The 24645-nt window shown below is 40.7% G+C and overlaps 1 protein-coding gene across 2 annotated transcripts in view; it reads left to right on the top strand.

Annotated features, from left to right (window-relative positions):
* Positions 1-24645, top strand: part of LOC126990588 (histidine protein methyltransferase 1 homolog) — a 102821-nt gene that overhangs the window by 62406 nt on the left and 15770 nt on the right. For both annotated transcript variants that reach the window (XM_050849224.1, XM_050849225.1), the window contains exons 6-7: positions 8854-8935; positions 24012-24343. In XM_050849224.1, the coding sequence (XP_050705181.1) occupies positions 8854-8935; positions 24012-24343 (414 nt within the window). The remainder of the gene's footprint in view (positions 1-8853; positions 8936-24011; positions 24344-24645) is intronic.

The raw sequence follows: 24645 nt of genomic DNA, 5'->3' as shown, positions 1-24645 counted from the left end.
GACCCTCTGAGACCAAGATCAAGACCAGACCCTCTGAAACCAAGATCAAGACCAGACCCTCTGAGACCAAGACCAGATCCTCTAAGACCAAGACCAGACCCTCTGAGACCAAGACCAGACCCTCTAAGATCAAGACCAGACCCTCTGAGACCAAGACCAGAAACTCTAAGATCAAGACCAGACCCTCTGAGACCAAGACCAGACCCTCTAAGATCAAGACCAGACCCTCTGAGACCAAGACCAGACCCTCTAAGATCAAAACCAGACCCTCTGAGACCAAGACCAGACCCTCTAAGATCAAGACCAGACCCTCTGAAACCAAGATCAAGACCAGACCCTCTGAGACCAAGACCAAACCCTCTGAGACCAAGACCAGACCCTCTGAGACCAAGACCAGACCCTCTAAGATCAAGACCAGACCCTCTGAAACCAAGATCAAGACCAGACCCTCTGAGACCAAGACCAGACCCTCTAAGATCAAGACCAGACCCTCTGAAAACAAGATCAAGACCAGACCCTCTGAGACCAAGACCAGACCCTCAAAGATCAAGACCAGACCCTCTGAGACCAAGAGCAAACCCTCTAAGATCAAGACCAGACCCTCTGAAACCAAGATCAAGACCAGACCCTCTGAGACCAAGACCAAACCCTCTGAGACCAAGACCAGACCCTCTGAGACCAAGACCAGACCCTCTAAGATCAAGACCAGACCCTCTGAAACCAAGATCAAGACCAGACCCTCTGAGACCAAGACCAGACCCTCTAAGATCAAGACCAGACCCTCTGAAACCATGATCAAGACCAGACCCTCTGAGACCAAGACCAGACCCTCTAAGATCAAGACCAGACCCTCTGAAAACAAGACATAAAAAATAAAAATAAATAAAAATTGTGAATGTTTTGATTTGCACTGCATGAAATATAGTCCTGTCCTGTTTGTAAGGAGTGGGTTTGAACTTCTTGGTCATTGAATACAAATTTGATTACTGCTGATGATGCCAACATGATTACTCATTCACAATTTCATTGCATGAAACAAAATAGTGGTGTGCGTATGAGAAGAAAGCGAGGCTACACCAGTATAGGCCCGGATCCAAGAAGTATTAGCAATGTTGTTTACTGAGATAGTAATGTTGCTAACTGAGATAGCAACCTTTTCAGCTACACACAGCATCCACAGAACCAAATGATGACTAACAACATCACTAGTAAAACAACTGCCTCAGAAGTACTGTTAACTCCCCTCAACACGAGGACGCGTATACTGCATGCTGTGCCATATGACCGGTGCAGTTGCGTCACCATGATTTTAGTCAAATTAATCAAATACTGCGTCCTGGTATAATTAGGTGAAACGGTATAAGACAAACATAGCTTTTACTTTTAAGGGAGTGATTATTATCACCGCACAGTGATGATATTGCTGATGTTGTTATCACCGCACAGTGATTTTGCCGATGTTGTTATCACCGCACAGGGATATTATTGCCGATGTTGTTATCACCGCACAGTGATATTATTGCCGATGTTGTTATCACCGCACAGTGATATTATTGCCGATGTTGTTATCACCGCACAGTGATATTATTGCCGATGTTGTTGTCACCGCACAGTGATATTATTGCCAATGTTGTTATCACCGCACAGTGATATTATTGCCAATGTTGTTATCACCGCACAGTGATATTATTGCCGATGTTGTTATCACCACACAGTGATATTATTGCCGATGTTGTTATCACCACACAGTGATATTATTGCCGATGTTGTTATCACCGCACAGTGATATTATTGCCGATGTTGTTATCACCGCACAGTGATATTATTGCGGATGTTCTTATCACCGCTGGTGATATTATTGCCGATGTTGTTGTCACCGCTGGTGATATTATTGCCAATGTTGTTATCACCGCTGATGATATTATTGCCAATGTTATTATCACCGCTGGTGATATTATTGCCAATGTTTTTATCACCGCACAGTGATATTATTGCTGATGTTGTTATCACCGCTGATGATATTATTGCTGATGTTGTTATCACCGCAGTGATATTATTGCTGATGTTATTATCACCGCACAGTGATATTATAGCCGATGTTGTTATCACCGCACAGTGATATTATTGTTGATGTTGTTATCACCGCACAGTGATATTATTGTTGATGTTGTTATCACCGCACAGTGATATTATTGCTGATGTTGTTATCACCGCACAGTGATATTATTGCTGATGTTATTATCACCGCACAGTGATATTATTGCTGATGTTATTATCACCGCACAGTGATATTATTGCTGATGTTATTATCACCGCACAGTGATATTATTGCTGATGTTGTTATCACCGCACAGTGATATTATTGCTGATGTTATTATCACTGCACAGTGATATTATTGCTGATGTTATTATCACCGCACAGTGATATTATTGCTGATGTTACTATCACCGCACAGTCATATTATTGCTGATGTTATTATCACTTTGATGATATTATTGATGATGTTATTATCACCGCACAGTGATATTATAGCTGATGTTATTATCACCGCACAGAGATATTATTGCTGATGTTATTATCACTGCACAGTGATATTATTGCTGATGTTATTATCACCGCACAGTGATATTACTGCTGATGTTGTTATCACTGCACAGTGATATTGCCGATGTTGTTATCACCGCACAGTGATATTATTGCTGATGTTGTTATCACCGCACAGTGATATTATTGCCCATGTTATTATCACCGCACAGTGATATTATTGCCCATGTTGTTATCACCGCACAGTGATATTATAGATGAGGTTATTTTCACCGCACAGTGATATTATTGCTGATGTTGTTATCACCGCACAGTGATATTATTGCTGATGTTGTTATCACCGCACAGTGATATTATTGCCGATGTTGTTATCACCGCTGGTGATATTATTGCGATGTTGTTATCACCGCTGGTGATATTATTGCCGATGTTGTTATCACCACAGTGATATTATTGCCGATGTTATCACCACACGGTGATATTATTGCCAATGTTGTTATCACCGCTGATGATATTATTGCCGATGTTGTTATCACCACACAGTGATATTATTGCCAATGTTGTTATCACCGCACAGTGATATTATTGCCGATGTTGTTATCACCGCACAGTGATATTATTGCCAATGTTATTATCACCGCACAGTGATATTATTGCCAATGTTGTTATCACCGCACAGTGATATTATTGCCAATGTTGTTATCACCGCACAGTGATATTATTGCCAATGTTGTTATCACCGCACAGTGATATTATTGCCGATGTTGTTATCACCGCACAGTGATATTATTGCCAATGTTATTATCACGCTGGTGATATTATTGCCAATGTTGTTATCACCGCACAGTGATATTATTGCCAATGTTATTATCACCGCACAGTGATATTATTGCTGATGTTATTATCATCGCACAGTGATATTATAGATGATGTTATTTTCACCGCACAGTGATATTATTGCTAATGTTATTATCATCACACAGTGATATTATAGATGATGTTATTATCACCGCATAGTGATATTATTGTTGATGTTATTATCATCGCACAGTGATATTATTGCTAATGTTATTATCATCACACAGTGATATTATAGATGATGTTATTATCACCGCACAGTGATATTATTGTTGATGTTATTATCATCGCACAGTGATATTATAGATGATGTTATTATCACCGCACAGTGATATTATTGCTGATGTTGTTATCACCGCACAGTGATATTATAGATGATGTTATCACTGCACAGTGATATAATTGCTGATGTTATTATCACCGCACAGTGATATTACAGATGATGTTATTATCACCGCACAGTGATATTATTGCTGATGTTATTATCACCGCACAGTGATATTATTGCTGATGTTATTATCACCGCACAGTGATATTATTGCTGATGTTATTATCACCGCACAGTGATGTTATTGCTGATGTTATTATCACCGCACAGTGATATTATTGCTGATGTTATTATCACCGCACAGTGATATTATTGCTGATGTTATTATCACGCTGATGATATTATTGCTGATGTTATTATCACCGCACAGTGATAATATTGCTGATGTTATTATCACCGCACAGTGATACTATTGCTGATGTTATTATCACCGCACAGTGATATTATTGCTGATGTTATTATCACCACACAGTGATATTATAGTTGATGTTATTATCACCGCACAGTGATATTATTGCTAATGTTATTATCACCACACAGTGATATTATTGCTGATGTTATTATCACTGCACAGTGATATTATTGCTGATGTTATTATCACCGCACAGTCATATTATTGCTGATGTTATTATCACTGCACAGTGATATTATTGCTGATGTTATTATCACCGCACAGTGATATTATTGCTGATGTTATTATCACCGCACAGTCATATTATTGCTGATGTTATTATCACCGCACAGTGATATTATTGCTGATGTTATTATCACCGCACAGTGATGTTATTGCTGATGTTATTATCACCGCACAGTGATATTATAGATGATGTTATTATCACCGCACAGTGATATTATTGCTGATGTTATTATCACCACACAGTGATATTATTGCCGATGTTATTATCACTGCACAGTCATATTATAGCTGATGTTATCATCACCACACAGTGATATTATTGCCGATGTTATTATCACTGCACAGTCATATTATAGCTGATGTTATTATCACCACACAGTGATATTATTGCTGATGTTATTATCACTGCACAGTCATATTATAGCTGATGTTATCATCACCACACAGTGATATTATTGCCGATGTTATTATCACTGCACAGTCATATTATAGCTGATGTTATCATCACCACACAGTGATATTATTGCCGATGTTATTATCACTGCACAGTCATATTATAGCTGATGTTATTATCACCACACAGTGATATTATTGCCGATGTTATTATCACTGCACAGTCATATTATAGCTGATGTTATCATCACCGCACAGTGATATTATTGCCGATGTTATTATCACTGCACAGTCATATTATAGCTGATGTTATTATCACCACACAGTGATATTATTGCTGATGTTATTATCACCACACAGTGATATTATTGCTGATGTTATTATCACCGCACAGTCATATTATAGCTGATGTTATTATCACCGCACAGTGATATTATTGCCGATGTTGTTATCACCGCACAGTCATATTATAGCTGATGTTATTATCACCGCACAGTGATATTATTGCTGATGTTATTATCACCACACAGTGATATTATTGCTGATGTTATTATCACCACACAGTGATATTATTGCTGATGTTATTATCACCACACAGTGATATTATAGCTGATGTTATTATCACCACACAGTGATATTATTGCCGATGTTATTATCACCGCACAGTCATATTATAGCTGATGTTATTATCACCGCACAGTGATATTATTGCCGATGTTATTATCACCGCACAGTCATATTATAGCTGATGTTATTATCACCGCACAGTGATATTATTGCCGATGTTATTATCACCCACAGTCATATTATAGCTGATGTTATTATCACTGCACAGTGATATTATTGCTGATGTTATTATCACCGCACAGTGATGTTATTGCTGATGTTATTATCACCGCACAGTGATATTATTGCTGATGTTATTATCACCGCACAGTGATATTATTGCTGATGTTGTTATCACCGCACAGTGATATTATTGCTGATGTTATTATCACCGCACAGTGATATTATTGCTGATGTTGTTATCACCGCACAGTGATATTATTGCTGATGTTGTTATCACCGCACAGTGATATTATTGCTGATGTTGTTATTACCGCACAGTGATATTATTGCTGATGTTGTTATCACTGCACAGTGATATTATATATGATGTTATCACTGCACAGTGATATTATTGCTGATGTTATTATCACCGCACAGTGATATTATAGATGAGGTTATTTTCACCGCACAGTGATATTATTGCTGATGTTATTATCACTGCACAATGATATTATAGATGATGTTATTATCACCGCACAGTTAATTTATAGATGATGTTATTATCACCGCACAGTGATATTATTGCCGATGTTATTATCACCGCACAGTGATATTATTGCCGATGTTATTATCACCATACAGTGATATTATAGCTGATGTTATTACAGCACACTGTTATCAGAAGTGACGATGTTATCACCGTATGAATATGGATTAAGTGGTAAGAGGGCAGTGAAGGGGGAGTGGGGAGGATGGAACATGGATTAAGTGGTAAGAGGGCAGTGAAGGGGGAGTGGGGAGGATGGAACATGGATAAGTGGTAAGAGGGCAGTGAAGGGGGAGTGGGAGGATGGAACATGGATTAAGTGGTAAGAGGGCAGTGAAGGGGGAGTGGGGAGGATGGAACATGGATAAGTGGTAAGAGGGCAGTGAAGTGGGAGTGGGAGGATGGAACATGGATTAAGTGGTAAGAGGGCAGTGAAGGGGGAGTGGGGAGGATGGAACATGGATAAGTGGTAAGAGGGCAGTGAAGTGGGAGTGGGGAGGATGGAACATGGATAAGTGGTAAGAGGGCAGTGAAGGGGGAGTGTGGAGGATGGAACATGGATAAGTGGTAAGAGGGCAGTGAAGGGGGAGTAGGTAGGGCGGAACATGGTTTAGTGGTTTGAGGGTAGTGAAGGGGAAATGGAGAGGGCTTATCATGGTTAAGTGGTAAGAGGGCAGTGAAGGGGGAGTAGGGTAGGTTTACCATGGTTAAGTGGTAAGAGGGGGAGTAGGGAGGGAGGTGATAAGAGGGTAGTGAAGGGGGAGTTTGGAGGGAGGAACATCTGGATCTTTGTTTATCACTGTAATAACCAGTATAGTAGTTGGGGAGGCAGTGGCTGAGTGGTTAGCGTGCCGGCCTCACATTCGGTGCGTTGTCCATGATGTAGGTTCGAATCCGCCACTACCACCTGGGATTTTTCAGTCACTGCCGAGTGGCCTAAGACTACCCACATGCTGTCCTGAAGACCACCCATCAACCTGGAATCTAGAAGAAGCTGTACAGCACAAGTGAAATCAAGAATGAGCTCCGGGAGGCAGCATGAGCCAATAATAATGGCGCCACTATAAACAATTGCTTGCGCCACGATGGGCTCGGGCTGACCATCAGACCCATATGGATTAGCCTACCAGCGCTATAGGCCACATGTAAAAATAAAAAAATAAATAAATAAATAGTAGTAGCCACCTCCAGTCACCCAACGTGTAATCAGATGCTCGACTCAACACACATGAACCTGCTGACCTCAGCCAAGGCAACATGGAGGAAGACACTTACGCACAAGTTCCAGATTATCCATCTACCAACCAGGAGCCAAACAACATGGAGTCAGGCACGTCAGCAGAGCCACATGAACATCAACCCAATCCACTTGCCGACCACGGGCAAGTGGACTACCTACTTGTACAGACACAACATCTGTCTTTAGGGATATTTTATCCACGGAGACGTTCAACTCTTGAAGAATTTAACAATAGTGAAGTCTTTTAGCTCAGTTATCAGAGAAAATATGCATCGTCAGAAGCAAATCCCTGACGGACCCAAGTACGGATCAGTTTCTTTTTTGTGTGAACATTTTGGCGATCTGAAACGGAAAGGACTTGGCATACGACAAAAACAGTGATACCTTACATGTTGCTGTAACGTGTTGGTGGCACTCAGTGCAAGAAAAATCAAGCTGGTTATCACAAAGACCCATCTGCAGCAAAATCATGAGGTCAGTGTAGCTTTACAGCGATTCTATAACCAGAAACGCACTGTCAAGTTCGGAGGTGGGAGACGCAGGGGATGTACTGAAACTTAACCCAGATAACAGACAGTTGAAATCTTTCCTGCAGGGTAAAGCGGAAGCGGAAAGTGAAAAATTGTGAGGGAATATCAGACATCGGCAAGTTGACTGAAATAGTGAATGAAATACTGGATGAAGGAAAAGGCAAGAAAAATATAACAGTAGATGACAGTGGGGCCATGCAAATGATTGCATTTGCTACCTAACAAGCTCATACTCTAAAATATCCAGAAATATTTTCCATGGATGGAACTTACAAAATTAATAGATTTAACTATCCACTCTACATGATTCTTATCCAAGACAACTTAGGTCATGACAGGGCTGTCTTTTACGCATTTGTAAGTAGAGAAAAAGCAGACATAGTGATTGAGGTAACATTATCGCTAAATGGTGACAATAAAGCCACTGTTATTTTCACTGTACAGTGACAATAAAGTGATCTGTATTATCAGCCTATTTTTTACCTTTGATTCTTTAAACAAATAAATGAGTGAGAATCAAAAATAACATTTCAATGGAGGGAGCATTAAGGGCACCCCAAAAATATTATTCTTATTAGTAAGGTGAAAGTGAAAAGTAAAAGGAGGGATTGACTTGAATTTAGCAGTTCTCAGCACAAAATGTTCAATATCTTTTCCTTATATATATATATATATATATATATATATATATATATATATATATATATATATATATATATATATATATATATATATATATATATATATATATATATATATATATATATATATATATATATATATATATATATATATATATATATATATATATATATATATATATATATATATATATATATATATATATATATATATATATATATATATATATATATATATATATATATATATATATATATATATATATATATATATATATATATATATATATATTATGTATTGATATTATATATATATATATATATATATATATATATATATTATATATATATATTTCATTGTTACAGAGTGCTAGAGATAGGCTGTGGGGCTGCACTACCAGCAATCTTCTGTGCCCTCCATGGAGCTCACATCACCTTGCAAGACTATGTAAGACATAATTTAGTGGGAGAGTTGCGTGAACATGTTTGCCTTATTATTATTATTATTTTATTTTATTTTATTTATTTATTTATTTATTTATTTATTTATTTTTTTTTTTTTTTTTTGGTTTGTGTGTGAGTGATATAATGGTTTTGGAATGTGAAAAAAATGTAATATCAGTATGGCGCTTGAATTTATATATGGAAAGAGCTTTATTAAGAAGTAAAGACAAAGGATAGTTGTGATAAATTATGTGGAATTGATACTGGGTACATACAATTGACCCTCGATTTCTTAGACCATTAGGAGAAAGTACCTGTCCAGGAATGCAAAAGTCCAGGAATCGAGAATGGCTAGTGTTTGGGGGCCACAGTGCATTCCTAGGCGTTTACTATAGTACTTGGTCCTACAATTATGAATACACTCGACCCTCATTTTCCCAGACTAATAGGAGGGAGCACCTGTCTGAGCACCACAAATGTCCAGGAATCAGAAATTGACACAGTCAGGGAGCCACAACCCACTCCCAGATGTTTATCATACTCAGTTCAGCAATCACCATTATTCAGTACCTGCCCCGGATTTCTACCGCACTTTGTCCAGCACACTTAAGCAGCACATCTGAGAGATTAACTACAGGTAGTCCTTGAGTTATGACAGGGTTTGGTTCCAACAGGCAGGTCACAAGCCAAATTAGTTGCAGGTCAAAATTTACATTAAAAAATAAAATTAGATATTATTTAAATATCGCAGCATGGATAGAGCGATGTTCCCACACTTTCTGTCCTCCCCTTTAAACCTCCCTCTGCTCTCATGTGCTTGCCTTGTCCTCAGTCTTGTGTTTGATTGACCCTTTATCCACACAATGTTGTGCAACATCATGAAACAGAGCTACCAAGTTTTACCAAGATGGTGCTGTTAGCTAAACGCCCCACCAAGTCATTGGACCGGGAATTGTGTTGGTGGAGGACCAGTGTTTGTAGACAAAGGACATGTCTTAGTTATATGAGTGGCCAGTGTCACCTCTGCTGCATCTTCATACCTTCTCTGAATGTTTAATTCAAGTATGATCACTGTTTCCAGTAAACCATTGCCTTTAACCTAAACAGTCATACCGAGACTGCCTGCAACAGTCATTGCTGTGAGGTTAGCTGCACCACGACACATGCCTCTACCTCCTGTCATTACTGATACTATAGATCCTAATTAATGTGAGATAGATACTAAAGAAATATGCATGAAATGAAATTTGTACTAAATGGGATTTTGTGATGTGGGATCAGTGGGACTGTCTTTTTTATTTTATTTATGCTTTTTAGTTAAGAAGTCAGCTCAAGGGCAAAATTATAGAAACAAAATATGCATATGTATACCATTATAGAGCTGTTCCTGCACACACCAGGCCTTGCTGTATCTTTCCCATTATTTACAAACATGGCATACACACTTCATGGGTTGTCACCTCTTGTTAACACAAAGCCTTCCACCCATGCACACCACCCCATCTTTGAATAGACATGTTGAGCGTGCAACTGGGGCAACAAGTTGCATCATGATGGTGCCATTAATCAAATGACCTTAGGAATCATGGTTTGGTGGGAGGGCACCAGTGTTTTTAAACAAAGGAGACATTGTAGTTATATGAGTGTGGCCATTATCACCTCATCTCCATTTTGCCTTCCGCACATCTTTCGTTCAACTATGTCACCTATATGAGCTGCTGCAGGAATATTGTTGGGGAACTGTTGTGTGGAACACCATTTTTATTGTGCACAACTGATGCACTGTTTTGTTGGACTCACTTCCCCCACCCCCCCTTCAGTGGGAAGTTGTGCACCAAACAGGTCCAGTGAACGCAGGGTACGCCTTACTTTCTCTTGTTTAAACATGACCACGCCCATACACACAACTTAATGGACCCTTTATTAACCCCTACAGTCTAGGTGGGCCTGAAGGTTGCTGTGCACACTGCCTGGGTATTTTCCACTTCAAATTAAATGAAAACTACTTAAGCAGCATGAATATGAAATGTGTCATTGATTACTTAAATTCTTCTTTTGTGTTATGCAGTTGCATAACAAAATTTTGGCAAATGAATCCACCACATTTAGAAAAAAAAATATTTGGAGAATGAAATGTTTTAATCAACTTGAGGAATAGTGTGGCATGTAGCAACTATCTGTGGAGGGTTTGGCCACAGAGATTATAGTAAGGAACAAATTTCATGAATTTGGCCAATGATAGCACTTACTTGCAAACAATATGTAGAAATGTAATGCCTGGGGGGTGTATGGGGGGGTTAACCCGGTAGCAGCTGGGATCATGTTTCTTAATGGTCCCTTTAAGCGAGAAAATGAGAAAAATCACCCCTCACACAAACCATTTCATAATATATAGCAAAACATTTGTGATCAGATTATGCATGATCTATTTTGGGGGGTTGTTATCATGGCACATATTTGGCCCGTCGCTGCTACACGGTAAAGCCACAAATTTGGCCCGTCGCTGCTACCGGGTTAATGGGGGTCTTTTCGACTTTATTTAAAAATGAGTGTTAATAACGACTGGAGTTGAGGATGAATTTGAACTAAAACACCTGTGTGACTGAGTTTATATACAGTGCTCGCCATAAACATTGTCGCACCCCTCTCCCACGCTGCGCCAGGTAATATAAACATGTACTGCATCCAGAGAAATTTATTGAACTTACAACTAATACTTTGTTGGCTTTCCTTGACGTCTCCTGCACTCTTCCAAACGGGCCGGAAGGCTGTCTGCAAGCACCATGAGATGCTGGGAAGCGAGTGTGTTCCAAAGGTGGTGAAGCGCAGCTTGGAGTTTGGCCACGGTTGAACAGTCGTGGCTGCGTAACTCCCGTCTTATTATCGCTCACAAATTTTCAATTGGGTTCAAATCCGGGGAATTAGCAGGCCAGTCTTCGAAGAACGGCACACAGCAGTCCCTGAGCCACTGCTTCACTGACTTAGCAGTATGGCATGGTGCACCGTCCTGCATGAAGGTGGAGGCCTGACACATCTCGAAAGACCCTGGTAGATGGTCACACAGAAGCTTGAGGTAGTTCCCCTGATTCATTGTGGTGTTCTTGGGTAACATCATGAGGCTCCCCACCCCGTGGTAGGAAAAGCATCCCCACACCATCAATGAAACAGGGAATCTGACGGCAGGAGCGGTGTAGCGGGGGTCGAGCGGGTCGCTGCCTGGGCGCCGGTACACGCAACCTTGACTGCTGGCTGTCACTGTGAATCTTGATTCATCGCTCCACAGCACGCCACGCCACTGCTCCATGGTCCAGTCTTTCATCCTGTCACAAAATGCAAGGCTCTTCTCTTGCTGGGCTACAGTAACCACAGGCTTGGGCCGCGCTGCATAGCTCAGGTACTGGAGGCCGTCGTGGATGCGGCGCGATAATGTCCTCACAGACACATTACCAAGCAATCCCAAGTTGTCTTCCCTGGTTTTCCTGGCCGATACTCGTGGATTGCGTTCGACTTCACGGTGTACCACTCTCAGGGTTTGCAGGGAAGTTTTGCGGGTATTTCCTGGTGGTTTCTTCTTGGCGGGTATTTTGTTGCCGCCGAGTTCACCCATACGCTTCACGTATCTTTGAACCTGGCGGACACTGACGCCCGTCTGGTCAGAGATAGCCCGTGTGGAGTGTCCAGCCTTGTGGAGAGCTGAGATGGCTGCGATGTCATCCGCGACAAGATCTGGTAGCGCACCATTGTCCAGGAAAACAGCTAAACAGCAGAGTAACTGCAAGCCAGTCTGGGGGGGTGGCGCGGGAACCCAGCAAAAAAGCGGACCCCAGTCAGAGTGATTGACAGGTGCTTGTCACTTCTTCCTGCCATTGCAAGCTGCCCAACACCCAGGCTGAGATGCCAGATGTGTAATAATTCAAATTAAAGCACCCGATGCCCGCCAAGGAAAGCGCGCGCGTTTTGATCTTTCAAACGGACACCGTGGTCTCTGGCGACAATGTTTATGACGAGCACTGTAGTAGGCTGCCACCACCCCAAGATCTATTGATCGAACCCAACAGCTACACAGGGAGAAAGAGAAGAATAAACTTGACTGTGAAACTAAACTAACTGAGTCACGCCGGGTGAGATACTGGAAGAACTCTTTGGTAGTGCGAACACTTTCTATGGGAGGACGTGAGGCTGTTAATTTCCTGTGTGCCTTCTTGCCAATATACCATAACTTAAATACTAAAGGAAGGGATAATTGAAAGAGACAACAATATTTATCATTAAAGGAATTTACTGTGGCTACTGACAGCAATCTCTACTCTGTTCCCTCCTATTATCTCTATCCTAAATTTCAATCCAAAGCTGGATGTTACGTCTATGTGCGCAACGACGTAACTTGCTCTCGTGCCCACGACCTTGACTCTTCTGAATTTTCCACCATCTGGCTAAGATTTCATTGTCATTCTATTACTAAATACATCTGTGCTGTTTATCTCTCACCTAACTCTACTAACTATGTAAAATTCTTTGACTACTCAAACTCTAACGTGGAGCACATCTTGACCCACTCTCCCTTCACTGAAATCTCCATCCTAGGAGATTTCAATGTTCATCACCAGCTCTGGCTTTCATCCCCTTTCACTGACCAGCCTGGTGAACAAGCCTACAACTTTGCTCTCCTCAATGATCTAGAGCAGTTGGTTCAGCAACCTACATGTATTCCCGACCGTCTTGGAGACAGACCCAACATACTAGACCTCTTCCTTACCTCTAACCCTTCTGCCTACTCTGTCAAACTGTTCTCTCCGTTGGGCTCCTCTGATTACAACCTTATTTCTGTATCCTTTCCTATCGCTCCTGTACAGCCTCTGGACCTACCGAAGAGGCAATGCTTCCGGCATTTTGCTTCCGCTCAGTGGGATGACCTGAGGATGTACTTTTTACGATTTCCCGTGGAATGATTACTGCTTCCAGGAGAGAGACCCCACTGTGTGTGCCCAGCCCATCACAGAGGTGATTGTCTCTGGAATGGAGGCACACATTCCACGTACTTTCTCTACTCCTCATGCTAAAAAGCTTTGGTTTAATCATGCTTGTTCTTGTGCTGTCAAAGATATAGAGGCAGCTCACAAAAGGTACCAGAGCCTTCGCACTCCTTCTAACCATGATCTTTACATTTCTGCCCGGAATTGTGCAAAATCTATTCTTCGACTTACCAGAAACTCTTTCATTCATAGTAAATGTCAAAACCTTGCTTTTTCTAATTCTTCCAGAGACTTCTGGCACCTAGCCAAAAATATTTCCGTCCTCTCCTTAACCCTGATGACAGCACCACCATCTCGTCTATCCCTAAGGCTGAACTCTTCTCTCAAACTTTCTGTAAAAATTTTGCTCTGGACGATTCTGGGCATATTCCTCCTACTCATCCCCCCTTTGACTCCATTATGCCTGTTAGTAAGATTCAATTCTATGCCCTCTCTGGCCTCAACTCTCAGAAGTCTTATGGACCTGATAGAGTGCCTCCTATTGTCCTTAAAAACTGTGCTTCCATGCTGACACCCTGCCTGGTCAAGCTCTTTTGCCTCTTCCTATCAACATCTACCTTTCCTTCCTGCTGGAAGTATGCCTTCATACTGTCTGTGCCTAAGAAGGATGACCATTCCAATCCCTCAAACTACTGCCCTATAGCTTTTCTTTCCTGTCTATCTAAAGCTTTTGAATCAATCCTTAACCGGAAGATTCAAAAGCACCTTTCCACTTCTGACTTTCTATCTGATCGCCAGTATGGGTTCCATAAGGGGCGTTCTACTGGTGATCTTCTTGCTCTCTTAACCCTTTCATTGATAATCGCTCGCAGCGAAACTATCCCTCGAGGCGCACTCGGGCAGCCCAGCTGGGGGAGGGGAGTCTCTTTTAACTGCTATATCTCAAAAACTATTTATCACAGCTAAAAAAACAAAAACTCCATTGTAAAGAGGAGGCCAAGATCTATAAGATTCGGTTATGTAAGCCTCTCCTGCGAACATATAGGCACGTTCAGGGGGTGTTGCCAGTGAGTGCGACTGGCGCTCGCAGCGAGCTTTTAGCACCACCACGCTTGTGCTCACGCTTTTAACCTCTGCATCTCAAAAACTATTCATCACAGCTAAAAAACAAAAACACCATTGGAAAGAGGAGGCCAAGATCTATAAGGTTCGGTTATGTAAGCCTCTCCTGCGAATGTACAGAGATGTTCATCAAGTAACGCTATTGCTCGCTCTTTCAACCGCTATATCTTAAAAACTATTCATCACAACTAAAAAACAAAAACATCATTGGAAAGAGAAGGTCAAGATCTATAAGATTTGGTAATGTAAGCCTCTCCTGCAAACGTACAGGCACATTCAGGGGGTGTTGCCTGTGAAGACGTACATTTATGCGTGCGCGACGGTCAGCCGTAAGGCAACTACTGAGTGGATCTCTTGATGATGGGGTGCTGGCAGGGCAGTATTGCCAGCTGCAAAATTTACAACTATTTGGTCAAAAAATCAGTCAGTGAAGCTATGCAAAAATGCCGCTATATTGGACAACAACATCCACCAGTTACTCATCCATAGATTTTCCGCGTTTTTCTGCACTAGGCTGATATGATTTTCCACCAAATTTAGTGGAAAACCCACTGAATTGGCAATGCTGTGGGGTGAGAAATAGTGGTGGAACACTCATACGTGGGAAATTTGAGTGCGACTGGCTCTCGCAGCAAGGATTTAGCACCACCAGCAAGTTATGCTAGTCCTCGCTGCGAGGATTAAGCATCGAAAGGTTTAACTGACTCTTGGTCATCCTCTCTTAGCCATTTCAGTGAAACTTTCTCAGTTGCGCTAGACATATCGAAAGCTTTCGAGTCTTGCACAGTTCTTTGCTTTCTAAACTGCCCTCTTTCGGATTCTATCCTTGTCTCTGTTCCTTTATCTCCAGTTTCCTTTCCGGCCGGTCACTGTTCTTCCCCTAAACCTATCAACAGTGGTGTTCCACAGGGCTCTGTCCCACTCTCTTCCTGTTATTCATCAATGATCTTTCCATAACAAACTGTCCTATCAACTCATATACTGACAACTCCACTCTGCACTATTCAACTTTTTTCAATAGAAGACCCTCTCAACAGGAATTACAAGACTCCAGACTGGAGGCTGCAGAACGCTTAACCTCAGACCTTGCTATCATTTCCGATTGGGGTAAAAGGAACCTTGTGTCCTTCAATGCCTCAAAAACCCAATTTCTCCACCTATCAACTCAACACAATCTTCCAAACACCTATCCCCTATTCTTCAACAACACTCAGCTGTCACCTTCTTCAACACTAAACATCCTCGGTCTATCCTTAACTAAAAATGTTAACTGGAAACTTCACATCTCTTCTCTCACTAAATCAGATTCCTCGAGGTTGGGCGTTCTGTATCGTCTCCACCAGTTCTTCTCCCCCGCACAGTTGCTATCCATATACAAGGGCCTTGTCACCCCTCATATGGAGTATGCATCTCACATGAGGGGGGGCTGCACTCACTCAGCTCTCATGACAGAGTGGAGTCTAAGGCCCGTACCAAGAGTCGTGAAGGTGGAGCCGCATACCTTCCCTTCGACAAAGTAGGCACGGCCTCAGACCGTGCCTTCAATCCTTACCACAAGTCGCTCGGGAAGGTAAATGCACATACACACACTGCAACCTTCTTTTCACCTACCAGATCTAATGCACTCACACACACATACAAACACACAGTGCTATTCATGGAGGTATAATACCTCCATGGTGCTATTACAGCCATAATATTGTCCGTTTCATTCCATCTGTCCACTCATGAACGTAGATGTAGCACCTGTGCATTGCGAGTTTGTGATTGTGTGAAGATCATTTGAATGTTTTTGTATACAAAAAATCCTCAAACCATCGTATATGAACCTCAAACAGAAGATTTGCATCGATAATATACCATACAAGGACACGAAGAAACAACTTTGTATATCAAACAGTATAGTTTGATCATACTTGAACGACCTATAGCCTTTCAGATACTCATATTTCATCTCATTAAGGGATATAAAGTGACATACGACTCTGCAAGTGTCTATACATAAAAAAAATTGATGTTGCATGTATAAATAACATGGGTAGCCTAATATTTGAAATAGCCTAGCATAGCATTCAACAGTTATTATTTATTATTTCATGTTTTTTCCATTATTAATCATTATTTACATGCAGTAAATTATTAAGATACCCTTTGTTTGCACTTGCAGAGCCAGATGTCTTAACTGAAATGAGAAAGAAATTGAAAAACCATAGATCGTTGGAGAATGTGAGCCACGAAGGTTCCCGCCTGGCTGGCTGGTTTTTCTGTGCTTTGAAGGCACGTGCTGCTGTTGTAAACAAGACAAACATATTCACTGCAACTATAATATATGACTTTCCCATTAGGGAAAAAAATTTCTCAAGTTGTTTTAACTGAATCGCAACTATTTGCCACGCCAAATTTGGAAAATAAACATATTTTTCCTCGAAGGTATGAGGGAAGACACGGGGTAGACCTTACCTTCCCTTCGTCTCTCCCGCAGACCTTCGTTCCAAAAATGCTAGTGACTATAGGTACGCACCGTCCTTACCTTCGATCTTCGTTGCTAAACCTTCGTGACTCTTGGTACGGGCCTAAGGCTCTTTGTCTCATCAGCTCTCCTCCTCTTACTGATAGTCTTCTACCTCTTAAATTCTGCTGCCATGTTGCCTCTTTCTATCTTCTATCAATATTTTCACACTGACTGCTCTTCTGAACTTGCTAACTGCATGCCTCGCCCCCTCCTGTGGCCTCGCCACACACGATTTTCTGCTCAAGCTCATCCCTTTACTGTCCAAATCCCTTACGCACGAGTTAACCAGCATCTTCACTCTTTCATCCCTCACGCAGGTAAACTCTGGAACAATCTTCCTTCGTCTGTATTTCTTCCTGCCTATGACGAACTCTTTCAAGAGGAGGGTATCAGAACACCTCTCCTCCCGAAATTGACCTATCTTTCGGCCACTCCTCTGAACGCTTTTTATAGGAGCAGTGAGTAGCGAGCTTTTTTTTATTTTTTTTTTTTTTTTTTTTTTTTTTTTTTTTTTTTTTTTTTTTTTTTTTTTTTTTTTTGCTCGAGCTGTTTCCTCTGCTGTAAAAAAAAAAAAAAAAAAAAGGACTTGACAAGAACAAATAGTATCAGAGACCTAATCTAGGCCTGGGATAACTTAAGCATATAAACTGAATTCCTAGAGGGCCTAGAGCCACAGTTAGGTGATAGGAACCAAGACTACATTTTGAAACACAAGTTGGGCAAGTTGGGGGTGTATGTGTAAGTGGACACGAGACAACGGGCGCTGAGGCAAGCCACAAATGGACCTTTCAGAGGCCAGAGAACGAGTGAAATTAATTTACAGTATACTATATATATGTGGGTATACATTAGATGATTAGAGTATTAACAAGAAGGGGGCAACAAGAATTTACACAATATTGGAGGGTAAGGGGAGAGAATAGGGCAAGCACACTCCTTACGTCTTGGAGGCCAGAGAACGATTGACGCTCCTAAGTGGCGAGAAAGAGGTGGCGGGAACGGTTAAACTGAATGTGTTTGGATGCGTGAGTTACAGAGGGAAGAAACGGTTGAATTAAAACATCTTGGGGGCTATTAAGTAGGTAACAAGGCTGGGAAGAGGGGGGAGGTTATCAATTTAATTAATACAGTAAAACCCCGATTATCCGAAATGGAAGGGGGGAAGCCTCTTTCGGATAAGCCGATTTTTCGGATAATCCAGATTTATGGCCGCCACTTTGATCGCCGCCAGTTTGATCGACTTTCTTCCTTTTCCCGGTTTCTTTCGGCATGGTGATGTAGAAAGAAGTGAGGTCGAAGCACAGGTAGAACGCGATGCGACTGCCCAGTGTGAAGTGTGTGACGCGACTGCCGCCGACTGACGATGTAAACAATGAAACCAAACAAACACACGCTACGCTAAACAAAGTAGTACGCTTAAAACATGTGATGTAAATGTTTTATTGTATGTTTGTCTGTGTGTCTCCTTGTCTGGACCAGTGTATGTTGATACTTGTGAGCGTTGCAGATCTGAATTGTGAATGTTGCAGAGTGCGATTGTGAATGGTTGTGCAAGCTTGCAAGTGTGACCTTGATGCATCGTGCAGGTGGAGACACAGTATGATGACACATATTATCGCGCAACTCGTATGTTGGAAGGGGAATGTGGCATGGAGTGGAGAGGGGAGTCGTGTTTGTGTCGTTGTCTTGAGAGTACGGTGTGAGAGTAGTCGTGCAGTAGTTTGTTCGTTCGCCGCACCTACGTCCTTGCTGGGGCAAAGGTGCGGATGTGGTGTTGTTGAGAGAGTGTTTAATGTTTTTTGTCTAATACATTGATCTATTCGTTACAAGCTATTTCGGCAATACGTATTAGAAAGCATATTCATTTTAACTGTTCTTATCAATTTTAAATGTGTTAATATAGTACATATGTAGTTACTTTTACTTATTTTTGATGTTTTATAACGTTTTAGTATAGAAAAAAAAAAAAATTTTAATTGCATTATCCAGATCAATTTCGGATAATCCGGTTTTTCGGATAATCCGCTTTCGGATAATCGGGGTTTTACCGTACTCACTCTGGTGAGCAAAATTTAGCACACAAGAAATAAATTTGAACCACTAAGAAGGAAATCAACGAAGCAGGGAACGAACATGTGTCTAGACTGTCTGACAGAAAGGGAAGGGGGAGGAAGGGAGGGGTAACACAGGATTGATGCACAATGACTGACTGGCTGATGTTAATAATTTCCCTCATACTACAGTAGGCTAATTTCCAGGTACCACAGAGATATTGGTAATGTTGGCAGCCACTGATGAGCATCTGGTGGGGTGGTTGTAGTGTTCAATGGGTGTCAAGCACAGAGTCCAACATGTGGCAACAGCTTCTGCATGACTTCCTTGATGCACACTGGCACCCTCTTCTTTTTGGCTGTTTTGACATGTTCTCGTCATATTTTTGTCCATTTTGTTCACTCATACACTTTTTCCATCAACATCTGATATATAAGTGATTGATAAAAAAAATCATTAACATCTGTCAACTTTGTGCACTACACTGAACAGGTTATAGGTGAAGGAATCAAGCAGTTGCCATAAAGCAGCATTGTTTGTGACAAAAATGCTAGATTGGGGTTTACGACTTTTATTTTTGTTTACTTAATTTTTTACTATAATTTTCAATATTTTTTCTAAGACATGTATAGTCCTCATAAAAATACTTATAGATTTGAACTGAATGTTAGAAAACTTTTCATGTGTCAAAACTTAGAAAGTTTTTTTTTTTTACCTCTGGAATGAATTAGGCAAAAAACATGGAACAAATGTTTTGAATAATAAAATTTCTCACTTACAAAATACATTACAAAACCAATCAATTTTATTATACAAGTCCTACTCTTTTTGTTTCCTCCCTTTAGGTTCACTCTTGTTTCTTATTTTCCAGGATTGATGGCTACTGACACAATGGAAACCTTTTACATCAAGCTTTAAGCAACCTTACTCTGTCTCATCCTTGGTAGCATGATCCAAGTTCAAGTTGTTATGGAGACTAGGTTTGGGGATAAAACAAAGGAAAAAATCTGTTAAATTTATTTTAATGAAAGTAACACTCCACTCAACATACAGGTTGAATTCCTGGGACTGGAAGTGTTGTGGATTTTGGATTTTTTTGGATTTTGGAATTTTTGACATTTTCAACAATATCTTTACACCACAGAGCAAACAATCCACAGTAATCACAATGAGTAACAAGCAAAGGTGTTACTGTGACAACTGCTTGATATATAAATGCTTATAAATTGTGTTTTTCAACTTGAAATATAACTTTGCGAGAAAAAAGAGCCAATTCCTTTATATAGTGATGAGATATACCCTCTTTGAGAGGCATGAGAATTGTGGGTGGTATGATATGTTTTCCCAGCAGCACCGATGCTCGGGACTGCCAGAACTCCCTCCTCCATCTTTCCTTCCTTCCTAGATTTGTCCCTCCGTGGAGGGACCACTCCGTTGTCGGGTGACAGCCCATGAAGATGAAGCTGACAGACTGACTTTATCGGCTGTCACCGACCAAAAGTTGGCTCTGTCGACGAGGATTGGCATGCTGATTTCTGCCCTTCTCATCCCGTCTGTTTTTTCTTATCTTCCCATCCTTAATATCTAAAGCGATCAGCAGATATATCAAGGCATTCTTAAGTTTCCCTCGTTCCTCCCTTCCGTCCTTCGTTCCTGTTTGCCTTTGCTCCATATTTTTCTTTGCTTTCTTCCTGACTCAGTCTCCTCCTTATTTTCTTTTTCTTCTCCTTAGGCATGTTTGTAGATAACAAGACATCGAAAAGCAGAGTTACCTTGACGTAAATGTGCAGCAAACAATGAAATCAGTTCCCAGATTGCAATTTAACACAGTTTAACTTTAAAAAAATAAAACCTTTAATTTCAATATAAACGCCTTTATCACTTAGATGTAAAAAGCGGGAATAAGGTAAATATGGTCTTATAAATGTTATAAATAGCCATTGTGTCATATTATAATGGAAAAAGGAAGAAAATGGGAAAAGAGAACGAGTTGTTTTGTGGAATTTTCCATTTGTGACACGTCATGTCAGCATTAAAAAAAACTTTAGGATTTTGGAATTTCTGATAATGAATTCTCAACCTGTACTACATCTCAATAACAGAAAACACTAATAAGACACGTCAGGAGTGGACAAGACCCACAACAACGGCACCACAAATCTTAATATTACAACAAAGTAAAATAACATGCATTTGAAATTATTATGTTGAAGTTACCTATAACCTACAAAATTCACACAAGCATGTCATACCACTGGCAATGGTTCTCCATCTTACTCGCCTCCTAACATCAATAAAGTAACCACCCTACCACATATTCCCTAAACTAATCTACAGGCTAAGATATTTTTACACAAAGATGCGACTTGCCCTAAAATCTCTCATTTCTACTCACAAGTAAGATGACCACAGCCTCTGCTAGGCTGTTGAGTCTTATTCCACTTGCTGTCAAAGCTGGAGGAGCTCTGACTGAACCAGTTCCACCCAACTCATTACTTATCTTTGGGCTGGGCTAATAACACTTATCACACCTATTTTTTCCACATAACTCATTGTCTAATTTCCTATCAATGCCTATTGGCCAGATTCATTCTCAATTGTTATTTACTTTTCTGTTATTTGTCATTAACACCTAATTTTCACACCCGCTTGATTTTCCTGTTCTATTATTAGCTTTTAACAATTGTCATCACGTCCAATCCTATGGGAATGGGTGCAGCTAGCCCCACCTTTTCTCTAACATTGCATACTGACCTGTGTGCTTGCACTCTACTTGTTTTAGGCACTGGTAAATGTTTATGAACTGGTCATGTTATCTGTTTTCTCCTCATCTTTTGTTTGTTTTTCCCCTCGTGGTTTATGGGCTGCCTGCCTCTGTTTAGACCTGATGTTTACGCCTGGTTGCCTTTGCCTTCTTGTTTCGTTTTTCCCCCTTTGCCTACATTCTGTTTAGGCCTGGTCAGTTTCTGTGGCCTCACCTGGAAAGGGTACTGGGCCTTTTGGATTCCAACATTGTGTTAAATAGTTAGATGGAGAAGTAAACCCCTTTTGTACACATTGATGTTCTCTGGATAAACCCGTTTGACTGTTGTCATGATAAGCCTGGATAGTGTGATCGATGATTCATTGGCATTTGACAGATGTTGGGTTATTGCCATTTAAGCCATTAACCCCTTCAACACGAGGACGCGTATACTGCGTCCTTGTGTGCCCCGTACCATATCCGAGGACACGCATACAGGTAACTCGATTTATGCGAGTATTGTGTCCTTGAAGAGGTCGCGTAAATCAAAAACAATGTATATCAAACAAGAGGTAGGTTTCTATTGAAAAATAAATATTCACTTCATTCAGTGGAGAGAGAGAGAGAGAGAGAGAGAGAGAGAGAGAGAGAGAATATCCATATCACCGAGATATCCACTCAGGCACTCAGTCACAGCCTCACTCGTGTGAGAAAGAAATGAGGGACACCATGAACGACTGGCTAGTATTGGTACCGGTACCGAGCAGTCTGGTACCGGTACCATACCGTATAGCTGGTACCGTTAGTACCGGTACTGGTACCGGTATCTGCCCACCCCTATTGTTGAGTAGTGTGGCAGCGTGGGTACTGTATTTTTGTTCAAGTGGGGCGCGGGAAGAACTGAGCTCAGCTGTGTGGCCGCGGCGCCGTGTGAGTCCAGTTGTGTGAGACATCTGGTGGCCACTCCATAAAATATCGCGTATAAGTGAAAAAAACGTGTAAATTAAACATTTATTTGGAATTTGGACCCCGCGTTATTTAAAAAACGCATAAACCAAACTCGCATAAATCGAGAGTTACCTGTACTGCGTCTTGGCTCGCTTTAGCCAATATACAAATTATTTTATCTCCATATATATGCTTACATCTCAAAATTATCAATCAATTTATGTTTCTTTATGTGCACCATTTAATTCTGCATGTTTTCATTACATTGTGTTTTTGGCCGAAAAATTGCTATATTCAATAGCGACATTTGAAATTTGGCGCGTGCAGCGATCCCTGATACGGCGCAGGGCGCTGTTTTGGCCCGGCCATAGTGAGTTTCTTTATGTGCACCATTTAATTCTGCATGTTTTCATATATAATACATGATAATTATGTTGAGGTTATGGCTGAAAACTTGTTATATTCAACAGCGACATTTGAAATTTGGCGCGCATGGCGATCTCGGATACGGCATGGGGCGCTGTTTTGGCCTGGCCGTAGTGAAGGGGTTAAATACCATGTCCTTGGTAACAACCCATAGAATAAACATTTGTTAACAGTTGAGATTTTATCCTTCCCTGTTAGATTTTTCAGACAGTTCTTGTTAGCAGTTATCCACAATATCCTGTCACTTCCTTGCTGTTCTATGTGCAGTAAACAGGCTCAGATGAATATTTTTTCTCCCAAACAGAATGAAGAGGTTGTGAATTTTGTGACCATACCAAATGTTGCACTGAACCTGTATAACAAGACCTCAAGAAATGCCAGTGCTAAAGATGAACATCTTACCGAGTCTTTATCCTCCAAAGCCACATTTTATTCTGGGGACTGGGCTGCTGTTAACCAGCTATTATCAAGTCAATGTGAATATGAGAACGAACAAACAGAAAATATTAGAAAGGATGCAGATGGTGAAGAAAGAAAATTTGACTTAATATTAACTTCGGAAACCATCTACAACCCCAGCTGTCACAAGAAGTTGTTGGATCTTATGACAGCACATTTGAAGCATGATGGACTCATGTATCCTTATATACTGAATCGTGCATTTTACTAGAAACAGGATAAGTGCCAATTGCCCTATACATATTAGGACAAGAAGAGTCTTTTGGGGAGAGAAAGTTTACAATGATGGAAAGAGGATGAAATATAACATTCAAACAATGGGTATAGTTCCTGAAGTGGCATTTAAATATCTTGAGTTCTTAGTATGAAAAATGTGGATACTTCAGTGAAATAAAAATTAAAGTATGTTATACCAAGTAGGAAAACAAGAAGTTTATATGGAAAAATTACAATGCCATAGTCGGTTCACCCAAGTCTGA

This window comes from Eriocheir sinensis, unplaced genomic scaffold (assembly GCF_024679095.1).
Source record: "Eriocheir sinensis breed Jianghai 21 unplaced genomic scaffold, ASM2467909v1 Scaffold179, whole genome shotgun sequence".
In the NCBI taxonomy this organism is placed as follows: Eukaryota; Metazoa; Arthropoda; class Malacostraca; order Decapoda; family Varunidae; genus Eriocheir; species Eriocheir sinensis.
This window is presented reverse-complemented; position numbering and strand designations above follow the sequence as displayed.